We start from the raw sequence: 13,131 nt of genomic DNA, 5'->3' as shown, positions 1-13,131 counted from the left end.
TGCACTCGTGGCCTCTCGTCTGGACTACTGTAACGCTCTCTACATGGGGCTGCCCTTGAGGACCACCCGGAAGCTCCAACTGGTACAGAATGCAGCCGCGAGAGTTGTGTTGGGAGTCTCCCGATACTCCCACGTTACACCTTTGCTCCGTGAGCTGCATTGGTTGCCAGTTGCCTTCCGGGTGAGATTCAAGGTACTGGTAATGGTGTTCAAAGCCCTTCATGGCATGGGGCCGGAGTACCTTAGGGAACATCTGCTGCCGGCATCAAGCTCCCTGCGCCCTGTGCGTTCCCACAGAGAGGGCCTCCTCAGGGTGCCACCAATCAGAGAATGTCGATTGGTGGCGCCCAGGGGGAGATCCTTCTCTGTGGGCGCTCCGGAGCTGTGGAATCAGTTGCCGGTAGAGCTCCGGATGGCGCCCGATCTTCGCTCCTTTCGTCGCGATCTCAAGACGTTTTTGTTTGTTCAAGCCGGCCTAGCCTGATGGGGATTGGTGGGGTTTTTATTTTTTGTACTCTTAATTTTATTTTTTGGGGTTTTATTATTGTATTAATTGTTTTAACTTGGGCAATTATTTAATCTCTTTTTAATGTTTGTACTTTGTATTTGACTTTTGCCCTGTGAACCGCCCTGAGTCCTCAGGGAGAAGGGCGGTATATAAATATTATTAAATTAAATTAAAATTAAATTGTTATTGATGACAGTGAAAGGGACCTTGGAGGTCATCCAATCCAACCCCCTGCTCAGGTAGGAAACCCTATATCATTTCAGACAAATGGCTGGCCAGTGTCTTCTTAAAACTTCCAGTGTTAGAGCATTCACAGCTTCTGGAGGCAGGTCGTTCCACTGATTAATTGTTCTGTCAGGAAATTTCTCCTTAGTTTTAGGTTGCTTCTCTTTTTTTGTTAGTTTCCATCCGTTGTTTCTTGTCCTGCATTCAAGTGCTTGGGAGAATAGCTGGGCTCCCTCTTCTTTGTGGCAGCCCCTGAGATATTGGAACACTGCGATCATGTCACCCCTCATCCTTCTCTTCATTAAACTAGACATACCCAATTCCAGCAACCGTTCCTTGTAAGTTTTAGCCTCCAGTCCCCTGATCATCTTTGTTGCTCTTCTCTATACTCTTTCTAGAGTCTTAACATCAATTAATTGCCTGATTTAAACATGGCCATTACCAATTCTTGCTAGCATCAGCAATGAAGACATAGGAAATGGTGGATGAATACACAATCCAGAACCGATTCCAAAGCAGCAGGTGGATGGTATGTTCAAACATTATTACAGAAAATGTAATACCAAAAATGTAAGAAAGCATATTGTTTTAGATGACCATACGTTTCATTCAAGTCCTAGTACCAGAAGGAATTTTATTAGTGGAAGAAATTAAATGGATTCCACTTAAGGTTACAAATGTATACATTCTTTGCTAGAAGAGTTAGTGTTGAGTATACATGAATAACATTTTGGTGCAACTTGCTGAAAATTTCCCAAAAGAAAATTTTGGAAATTTATAATATGGAGAAGCAGCTATGCAGCTGACTTCGCTGTCCCAGGTTTATCCTATTCATCCTTTCATTTTTCTTTTTCACAAGGAAAAAAAATCACTCTACTATAGTTTGACCAATCAGACAGGAGATAAAAGTGGACCAATGAAAAAAAAACACCTCCATGTTGGAAGCATTTCCAAATTCAGAATATATACAGTCGAAAGAAGCCCATTCTTACTGGAAAAGTTCCTGATCTGAGACTGTAGCGGTGTGGAGCAAGCTATATAGACCAGCGTGTGAAGAATCATTGGAGCAGTTCAGATCTCCATCCTTCGCTTGCTTAGAAGCACTTAGCCTAAAGAGGCTGGAGCAGCGCAAGGCCAATTCCAGGGCATCTAACCAGCATCGGCCTATAAAACAGAAGCAAAGCAGTCAAACCAGGCAATGCAAAAATGTTTCCAATTTCACACTGGCAACACTGAACCAATGAAAATGTAGCCTATTTTTTTCCCTTTAAAGCAGGGGTCCCCAACCCCCGGTCCGTGGACCAGTGCTGGGCCATGGCATGCCAGTAACTGGTCCGCACAAACAAGCAAAGTCCCATCCACGAGATGCAGGCAGCACACAAAACCACACAACTTCCAGTCCACAGAAAAACCTCTCTCCATGGAACTGGTCCCTGGTGCCCAAAGGTTGAGGACTTCTGCTTTAAAGAAAATGTGATGAATAACACTCTATCAACAAAGAATAAAAATGGAGGTCCAATATAAGTCTCTACCAGTGAACACCGAGAGGAAATATTCAATTCATATCATTAAAAAATTAAGCTAAACCATATCAAAACCAAGAGTTTTTTAAAAAAGGATACGGGTAGAGAGAAAAAGCTGTGATATCAGTTCTGTAAGTAAAAGTACTGCCACCAGGCTTTGTTTGGTCTCCATCAAAATTCCTCAACTTGTTTTGAGTCATAAAAGAAGTCTAAAAACATCTTGCAATTAATGGCAAAAGTAGAATAAGGATAATGACACGGAGCATACTGTGTGCTAGCTAAGAGCCAAGCCTTCCAGAAGGATTAAGAAATTCTAGATTTACCTCCAGAACAAATCAGTTTTTTTATTAAAAAAAATGTAACAAAAACAAAAAAATTCTGGGATATATACATATGAGTATAAAGTTGGTATTTAAACTTGACTATTTCTATTTTCAAAGTGGCACATTTTGCATATGTGGAAAAACCCAGAATTAGTACTCAAATTATATAGGAGATATCCCTCAGACTTAATGTTGATGGTGCATTATAAAGAAAATTTAACACTCTCTCCTGAGAATGGATTCTTACCACAGCTCTGCTTTCATGATATATCTAATACTTTAGACCAGGGGTGGTAAACTGCCAGCTCGTGGGCCAGTTGCATCATGTGGAGGCTGTACCCACCCTAGCTCCGGCAATGCAAAAAAGGTTGCAATACGTCACAAAACGTCCTGTGACACAGCGAGTTTGACACCCGTGCTTTAGAAGTACATGCAACTTGGAAGGTGTGGGTAGAATAAAAAAACCAATAAAAATGAAGATTACCTAGTTCCCGGTCAGAATTTCTTAATAAGAAAGGCAGGATAAAGTATTCAATCCAGCTGCTGGATAAAAAAGCTACAGATTGCCAACTACCTGGGCTCAGTGACATAAATAAGGCCAAAACAGGGGGGGGAAACAAATGGAAAAAGCAGAAGCTGAGATAATTAATGATCAATCTCAACCTCATGAGGATTAAGCAGCATGGAGGACAGAACAGGAAGGAACATTTAAGTTCAAGTCTCTCAAGACAAGACAAAGCAGCCTATCTTCTCCTTCTGCTGCTACCTGTCCAGTCTTGCCACAAATAACTCTTTATTTGAAGGCCTTCCAGGCCTCTGGGGCAAATTGGGAGAAGGATTGCTCAAACTCTCTTAATAGGAGTGTTCTTTCTGTCTCCATATCTTGGTGTCCCAGCTCTGATTCAGAGTAAGGTTGAGTTGAGAAAAGATAGCTTATATGCAGCAGTACCATCTTGTCTCCTATAGATGGAGCTGTATCTCTAGTATAACAATAACTACCTGTAGTATTTTAGGATTATTTATTGATTTGATTATAATTCCAATTGGCCAAAAACAACAGTATCTTTCAACCTGTTCATGATCATTATTCTGGCATAAAGTTACACTGACAATATTCCAGTGTTCACTAAACCTTGCTAGCTTTTAAATACCATGGAACTCCTTGGTAGGAAAATCATTGCTCAGTATTTGGAGCTATTATTAAAGGTATCAATATTTTAATTTTAGAAATGAGATTTCCTCAATTGAATAAGGTGAGTTCATGTTTCAATAGGACACTGTTTTCACTATCTTTATTGTATCCTGCTTATTTTATGTGTACAGATTTGTGTATATTTTGAAATATTGTACATATATTAATACTTAAAATAGGCTGATTGAATAGTTGGCCTTTGAGAATGCTTGGCAAAATTCTTTTATTTATAATAGTAAGAGTAACTGTTTGCAGTATCCATGTTTTTTCTAAGTATCTGTACAATATAACTATAACGCCTTTTTGCCTCACAACAGTACAAATGAATGAAAACAAATATGCGAAGTTGGCCTCTGTTAATCTGGTGAAATGTAAAATGTAATGTTAAATAATGACACAGTTGAGAATACACAAGTGTATCTATGGTACAGTTTCTTAAAAATAAAGACGACACAAGCTTACAGAACAAGTTTTAATTGTAAACTACGGCTGAAAAAAGAGAACATTTGGTATGGTTCCTGCAAAGCTGTCTGAAGCCAAGCAATTTCTATCTGTTCAAAAACAACAACTGTGCACTAACAGCTCTAATTTTCCTCTGAACATCAAACAGAATTTCTGGATCTTTCGGAAATATACTCTGTTCTATTGAGATCTATTTCTGCCTTATCGTTGTTTGATAAATGGATAATAATTATCCATTTATCAAAATACCATTTTCTTATATTTGCTATTAAGCAAAATCCTCCAGAAACAGGAGATGATGATGATTTGCTGGGTCCTTCTAGCACACCCAACATAAAAACAATTTTATAACTAAAGCCTATTTAATATCTCCTGCTGACTTCATGGACATGTCTCTGTAGTTTTCTTGGTAACAGCATGGAAATGGATTATTGCTGTCTTCTTCTCTAGGATACAGTAGCCCTACTCCAGTGGAGATATGCTGAGGATATGCTGATTTGCTTGTTATCTGACAATGGTATCCAGATCATGCTGAAGTACAACTTTCAACATTAGTAATGATGGGCTACACAAGTCGCATATGCTGAGGTTTATAATTCAGCAACCTCTTGGAACCACTGGTTACCCATATCTCTATAGCATAATTTACTTTTTCTGGGGATGGTATAGAAAACCAGTACCTGAACACACACACACACACACACAGAGAGAGAGAGAGAGAGAGAGAGAGAGAGAGAGAGAGAGAGAGAGAGAAAGAGGGAGAGAGGGAGAGAGAGAGAATGTGTGCATGCAGACACATGTCATGGCACACATGTGCCAGGTACCCTATATTTTTCAGAATAATGCATGGTAATGGCATCAGCAACATACGTAACAAAGAGTAGCAGTTCACAAAGCAATGAATCTTGTATAGAATTTAATGGCTGAAGACAATACAGTTTCAGATCCACAAGTTCGGCCTCACAATTCTTTCTCCAATACATTTTTCATGGTGATTTAAGAGACTCAAGGATCCAAAACTTTGCTGAACCATAAAAGCAAACTTAAGACTGCAAGCGTATATCCATGATTACTTTCTTGAGAGCAAAATGTCTACTGAGAATCCATTTGGAATAAAATGGATAGGATTGTGCTACATGTTGGTCTTAACGTACTCTCTTTTACCCATTTAACATATCTCACATCTGAATGGGCAATGTCTTTTATATGCTGTTGGATTGCAGTTCCATGCTGTGCCATCTATTGAGAAATGGAGTTGAGTAATACTACTTATACCTATCAAAGTGCAATTATATATGCAGTAACAAGAAGCCGTATGAGATATGACATGAAATGCTCATGGAGTAAAGAGAGCTGATGGCTTAGAGAAAAGGAGCAAACCTTTGGCAACTCTGTGGTTTTTAAAAAGTGCATTGTTAGACTGAAGGAAAGACAAGACAGAAATGTGAAAACAATTGTACATCACTCAATCTGCCACTTCCTACAAAAATTCAGTTTCTATTATGAAGGGGAAGTTTCAAGGACATTTATGTCCAAATAGGGACATAAATAAAAACAGCTGCTTTTTTATTTCATAAGGTTTATTATACCCAACTCCTAACAAGTGAAGATGAAGCCTTTAGGCTACTGGCAGTAAGACAGGTTGACCCAATCTATCTTTGTCAAAAAAGAATTATATGACTAATTATTTCACTTTTTTCCCACAGTGGCATCCTCTGGCAGAGTTACCAAGAATTATGAAGTACCTTGATTTTGTAATTCAAGATAAAACAGAAGGGCTGCTAAATGATCCAGAAGGAGATAAGAGTTTTTAAGATTTAATTTGATAGGCAGCCACTGGAGCTAGTCAATTGCCCCCAAAGCCTGAGGGACTGGTTGGTTTTCATTTCTTTTTCACGGGCAGACTTGGGTGCAATATTTGAAATACCTTGTCATTGTACTATCCTTCCAAAATTAATTATGTCTTGTAGCTATCTTGGGAAGAGAAACAAAACAGAATTTAAAGCACCAGTAGAAAAATACTTGGTAGTTTTCCTCACAAGATTTAGCATAGTAATAAAAAAAGAGAAAAAGTTTGAAAACCCTGTTTGTCTCCAAACATTTTGTATTCATTTTTGCTATACTAAAAAGGCATTTTCCGTCTCTTATTAATCAAGGTCTTAGAAAATCCTCTAGGAGTTCAGTATTTCCAAAGGATGGGAGCTCAATGTCCCTATTTAGAAGAGTTTGGAAACTGACATATAATGACTGAGGGTAGAATCTGATCTTGACCCATGCCTAATAAAAAAACCTCTGGTTGGAGAAAGAAAGATTATATCAAGGAAGAAAAATAATCTGTTAAAAATAGAAGGAACAGATAATCCTGCCTACTTCACTCCACATCTACCCTGAGGGTCTAGTTTCCTAGTGAATTACTAAGCAACCTGTACCCCTTTGGGTCATCGTTTCAAGAGATATTTCCTTACTACCGATAGATTCCTCAGTGCCTTCAACAAGGCAGAGCTTCTAACGTGCTGCCCTCACTGGAAAAGTTGGGATAAATTCAGAGATGTATCTGCCTTGAAAATAGTCTGCGTTGAACTGTATCGCGCAGTCAAACATCGGCAAAGGAAATATTTTTATGACATTTTGCACTATGTTATAAATTGCTGTATGATCATGTTTGTCATAAAAGGCTTTATAAAATTTTCCAAATTTCAATTCCATGGGAATCTTGGGTCCCAGGATTTTGGACACAGTTTGTATAATTTAGTTCATTTAAGGTACCTTGGTTCAAAGGATTTTGCCCTAGGGTGCACCATTTTGCCCAGTTAAAGATTACAGGAATCAGAGTTTTAGGAATAGATAAGATTCTTGAAAGCTAAAACATTTGAGTACATTTCTTACATACAGGTAATTCTCACTTAACTACCACAAATGGGACCAGAGTCTTGGTCAATGAGTGAAGCAGTTGTTAAGCAAGACATCACGTCATGACAGCTCCATGCAACCATTTTCATTAAGTGATTGCACGGGATGTTAAGTAGATGGAGTTCCAGGTAAGGAGTGCAGGGACACCTCTGGAGGATGGAGGAGACTCTAGGAGGCTCCACTCAGGAGCTGAAAATCCAAGCAGGATTTTCAGCCCTGACAGGAAGACATTCACACATGGCCTGCGCTAGGCTTCCTAGGACTTCTGCTCCCCTGGCCTGAGGCACCCCTTTCTTGTTACCTTCTCTGCTGCCTCTCCACTCGACAGCTGAAAAATCCTACTTGGATTTTCAGAACTCAAATCATCAGGATTTAAGCTATGTTCCTGCACCCAGTGGGAGGATTTCAATTCCCCTCCACACGCAGAAAGGAACACCTTTACTGGGGTGCAGGAATGGAGCTCAGATCTTCAGGATCTGAACTCCCATTTTTCCACTCTGCCAAAGGAACTCAGCTCCCCTCAGCGGGCAGCTTTTTCAGCCAGAGCCTCAAGATGAGAGGGAGTCCTCTCGGCAGGGAACAACAGCTTGCAACCTTCCCTGGCACCTTCCCTATTGACTTTATGGAGAAGCTGGCAAACAAGATTGCAAATGGCAATCACATAATTACGGGGCACTTGGCAACCAGCTGTAAGTGGGAACAGGTTACCAATCACTCAAATCATGTGGGGAGTGGCAGCTTGACATGTTACAAAGGTTGGAAGAGTTTTACAAGAGGCCATTGTAACTTTGAATGGTTGTTAAATCAGCAGTCATACCTTGAGGAATACCAGTATTCTGTGATTTGGGAGGACTTCCCATTAGTTCAATAAGACATTTTGGTGTCAGCTTGCAGGGAGCTATGCTGTTAACTGACAACAGAAATATAGCCCAACCTATCATATGTAACAAAATAAAAATCTGATTTTAGGTCAATACATATATGGTTCAGTTGGCATTCCGATTATAAAGTTAAAAGCTAATAAAATAAAAATCATATTAGTTCACTTGAGTGATCTAAAAGACAATTGATAATTGGAAGGAGAGCATTTTGGTTGTTTTTTTTCTTTCTGAACTGTGAAATGTTATAGGAAATGAAGATCTCTTCATTATATATATATATATATATATATATATATATATATATATATATATATATATATATATATATATATATATATATATATATATATATATAAAACCTGGCTTAGAAAGTTATAAATATTAGAGATTAAATGGATAATCACAGAAGAAACACTGCTTGATTCAAAGCATTGATGAAAAATTTAGCAAATGTCTTTTAATTATAACAGTCTCTTTGCAAAAATGTTACCATTCCACATTTATGGTTTTCAGTTTACAGAAAAATACACTTGTAAATGTACTTATTAGACCCATAAATGAATATGGAATTATATTTCAGCAAGAACAATTAAAAGTTTACTTGTAGGTAATATTTTATATGTCAAACAATTCAAACAGAATATAGTAATATATTTTGATCGATCTCATAATGTAAACTATTTAAAAAATGTAACAAAAAAGGTTGTGGACCAAAGCAGGTTCTACAATGGAACCTCTTTCACGTGAATCACAGCAAGGACAGTATTTTTCTAAAACTTTTTTTTCTGATTATCTGGACCCGTACCAATCGGGTTTCAGGCCCGGGTACAGCACGGAGACGGCATTGGTCGCGCTGGTGAATGATCTTTGGCGGGCTCGGGACAGGGGTTGCTCCTCTGTCCTAGTTCTATTAGATCTCTCAGCGGCTTTTGATACCATCGACCATGGTATCCTATTGCGGCGTCTCAGGGGGTTGGGAGTGGGAGGCACTGTCTTGCAGTGGTTCTCCTCCTATCTCCTGGGCCGCTCGCAATCGGTGTTGACGGGAGGGCAGAGGTCCGCCCCGAGGCCTCTCGTTTGTGGAGTTCCTCAAGGGTCGGTTCTCTCTCCCCTCCTGTTCAACATCTATATGAAGCCGCTGGGCAAGATCATTCGTGGTTTCGCGGTGGGGTATCATCAGTACGCTGATGATACCCAACTTTTTTTCTCCACCCCGAACCAACCCAGTGATGCCCTCGCCGTGATGTCCCGCTGCCTGGAGGCGGTCCAGGTCTGGATGGGGAGAAACAGGCTTCATCTCAATCCTGCCAAGACTGAGTGGCTGTGCATACCGGCATCTCGGACTAACCAGTCCATTCCATCTCTAATGATGGGGGGTGAGGTGTTATCCCCCCCCCCGTCGATAGGGCTCGCAACCTGGGCGTCCTCCTGGATTCGCGGCTCAGTTTTGAAGATCATATAGAAGCTGTGACCAGGGGGGCTTTTGCCCAGGTTTGCCTGGTGCGCCAGTTGCGGCCCTACCTGGACCGAGATGCCCTGTGCACAGTCACTCATGCGCTCGTGACCTCCCGATTGGACTACTGCAACGCTCTCTACATGGGGCTGCCCTTGAGGACCACTTGGAGGCTCCAGCTGGTGCAGAATGCATCCGCGCGGGTTGTGATGGGGGTTTCCCGATACTCCCATGTAACACCTCTACTCCGCGAGCTGCATTGGCTTCCGGTTGCCCTCCGGGTGAGATTCAAGGTGCTGGTGATGACCTATAAAGCCCTAAATGGCTTGGGTCCAGGATATCTGAGGGAACACCTGCTGCCGGCATCAAGCTCCCTTCGTCCTGTGCGCTCCCACAGGGAGGGTCTTCTCACGGTATCGCCGGTAAAAGATTGCCAGCGGACAATACCTAGGGGGAGGGCCTTCTCTGTGGGTGCGCCGGCCCTTTGGAACCAGCTGCCTGTAGAGCTTAGGACTGCCCCTGACCTTCGCTCATTCCGCCGGGACCTGAAGACCTGGCTCTTCGAGCTTTCTGGCCTGGACTGAGAGTATTAACTGGTGTTTTAATTGTATTTTAATTGTAATTGGGGTTTTTAGTTCAAGGTTAGTGTAATCATTTTAATTGTTTTTAATTTTTGTAACTTGTGTATTGTTTTTAAAAAACCTTGTGAACCACCCTGAGTCCTACGGGAGAAGGGCGGTATATAAGTCTAATAAAATAAATAAATAAATTAAATAAATAAAACACAGTGCATGCTCAATGGGACCCAAACTAGGAAAATTGAAGAAACCACTGTATTTAATGCAGGAACACAAATCAAACACTAAAATAAAATTTGTTAATTGTACAAGACGTAGAAGTTGTTCGCAGCCATCTTATCATCCCCTGGCTGTCTATTCCAAATTCAGCCTTTTTAAATGTTTGTGGTTGTACACAATAATCAAGTTTAAAAACAAAACAATTAGTGCATGCTTTCATATACTTGAACTTCCATTCCTTTGCATTTTGAAACACCTGTTGTTTAGCAGTACAATGAAACCATGATCTCTCTGAATACCAATTGTAAAAAAAGGCAGAGGAAAAATATATATTGCAGGGAATTAGTGCCACTTTAACACTGACTAACTAAAAGCGTATTGCATAAATTAAAATAAATGTCACAACACAGGGAAAAACACTTGAGTAGATCCATGCTCTCACTGAAAAGTTGCCTTTGAAAGATACTGGCAAAGAAAGGAATCACGGTTTGCATGTGATGCACAATGATAGTAAGTTGTGGGTTAACAAAATCTCCCTTTGTAATAAGGAATCATAAAATCTGATATTTATGGCAACAGCAAATATTAGCATTTTCTGTTCTCTATGATGGGCAGCCAGCGAAGTGGAATGAAGGGTGGGAAATGGTAACAGAATGTGGCTGGTTCGTTTTCCTGTTTTGGATGTACTTTACAGTGAAAATGCACTTCAGCTGCATTCACCCATCTTCCAACTTAGACAACACAAAGCTTGTGTCTGTTGCAACCTAGAAGTCCTTTGCATCCCAGTGTAACCTACTTACAACAAGGCTGTTAATTTTATTCATCTTTCAATATTACAATTGCTTGAATGTCTTGGGAGATTTCGATGTAATTGCAAATCTTTCATGGGTTGTGGGAAGGTGATAAATTATATCAGGCAACAAAGAAAAAATAAAACTCACCATCTGATTCAGAAGCTGCCCTGAAGATCAAGTAGCTGCTTGGAAGAGGCTGAGTAATTGACCCTACATTTTCTCCTTTTGGACCCTGAAACAATTTGTGAAATGAAAATAAACTTTCTTTATTGTGAAATGTGTATTTCAATGTTATCTTCTTTACTTGGCATTTGCAATATTATTGTGTTTCAGTTTCAAGCAAGTGAAAATTATACAATCATCTTTTGTCTGTTAGCTGGAACAAGAAGTTTAAAATAACTGAAACAGACCAATTCCGACATCTGAGAAACATGGTTGCTACTTTTTAAAATTGATAATTAGTATATCATCAGACATGCCTATTATATTTAAAATGGAGCAGTGACTAAGATCTTATTGGGAAATGATCAAACAATCACAAAATGGAATTAACTAAGGTTAAAATTATTGGCAAAATACAGTAGGAGGATTAGATCCTTGCTTTGCACATATTCATATTACTGCAATATATCAAAATTTAATTATTTTTATATAATAGAATATGGAACCAACTGCTCATGTCCATATACAAAGATAAAAATAGTTTTAAATGTAAATGCCCATTCCCTTTTACAACACACACAAACCTATAGCAGCAGATATTCATAAAGCCTCTTCAGTGCAAGTCACATACCTTGCATGAACATGAAATTTCATGTGATTGTGATCTGGATGTCTTATAGCACCTGGCTTATGATTACAACACTGAAGAATGCCCTAGACCGGGGTCCCCAACCCACAGGCCACGGCTCACCTCTGGGCCTTGAGCTGGCAAATGAGCTCACGTATCCCCACTTACATGAAGGGCGGGCGACTGTGTGTACTCCATTTGTACGAGTGGCATGTACGTGTGCCCACCACTCATGCGGAACCATCTCCTCTTTCCCACACTCCAGCTGATCTGCAAAGCCAAAAGGTGGGGGAACTCTGCCCTAGACACATGATTGCCATTTGTGACCTTCACAGTTTCTGGCAACCAAAGTCAAAGTAACCACACATCTACATCTAACAACCTGCAGTGATTTGCTTAATAATAGCAACTGAAAGTACAAGTGCTTTTTCACTTATAATAGTTCATTTAATGATGGTTCAAAGTTACAAAGGCCATCAAAAAAATGATTTACATGACTTCCGGTTTGCATCGCGGCAAGACAGGACGCAGAAAGGCAGGGCTCTGCCTTCTGAGCCTCATTTCATCCTGCTGGGGGCCCTAAAAAAGGCCTAAAATTGCCCTGAAGAGGCAATAAAGAAGGATGGGTGCCTTGTTGATCACAGAGAGAGAGCAGTCTTTCTGTTCGATCCAAGAAAAGCCCTCCAAACCAGCAGGGGAAAGACCGGCTACATTCCTGTGGCCAGCCATTAGCTGCTGACAACCGAAGAAAAAAAGCACCAATTAACACTTCGTAAACAGCATGTTTGGAACTGGGCGAGAATATTGATCCTTTCTTTACAATTTTACAACTGAATTTCCTGGGAAAGTCTCCCAAGAAGCTAAAAACCTCTGAATGTAAATAGAAGCGGCGTTTTAAATTTATGGGGGACAGAAACATACAATACTGAAGTGGAAGTAACATAAAGCTACAGTTTTGATAAATTTGAGAACTGAGATAACCGTTAAGATTTTCTCTTTGAAAAAAAACATTGAGGAGAAATATAAGAAAGCAATCCTTTATTTTAAGGGTGGAAAATGGACTTTGAATGACATCTAGTGGTGGATTTGTGAATAGCACTATAATTTGCTTCCTAGCTGCTTGGTGATTCCTAGCTCAGGAGAACAGCTGGTAATAAAGGAAAATATTTTGCCATATTTATCACCCTGACCTTCTTGGATTACAAATACCTACTAAGCTTGGACATTTAACTTCAAGAGCTAGTGGGAGAGAAAGCAAAATTTGATCTTGGAC

General features: G+C 40.0%; 1 protein-coding gene across 3 annotated transcripts in view; it reads right to left on the bottom strand.

Moving 5' to 3' along the window:
* OSBPL5 (oxysterol binding protein like 5) overlaps positions 1–13,131 on the bottom strand; it is a 134,070-nt gene that overhangs the window by 26,481 nt on the left and 94,458 nt on the right. For all 3 annotated transcript variants that reach the window (XM_081312529.1, XM_081312528.1, XM_081312530.1), the window contains 2 exons: positions 11,216–11,300; positions 1,726–1,897 (listed from right to left, as the gene is read on the bottom strand). In XM_081312529.1, coding sequence (XP_081168655.1) covers positions 1,726–1,897; positions 11,216–11,300 — 257 coding nt within the window. The remainder of the gene's footprint in view (positions 1–1,725; positions 1,898–11,215; positions 11,301–13,131) is intronic.

Source organism: Vipera berus, assembly GCF_964194415.1.
Source record: "Vipera berus genome assembly, chromosome: 1".
In the NCBI taxonomy this organism is placed as follows: Eukaryota; Metazoa; Chordata; class Lepidosauria; order Squamata; family Viperidae; genus Vipera; species Vipera berus.
Note: the sequence above shows the minus strand (reverse complement) of the source record. Positions and strands in the feature narration are given on the sequence as shown.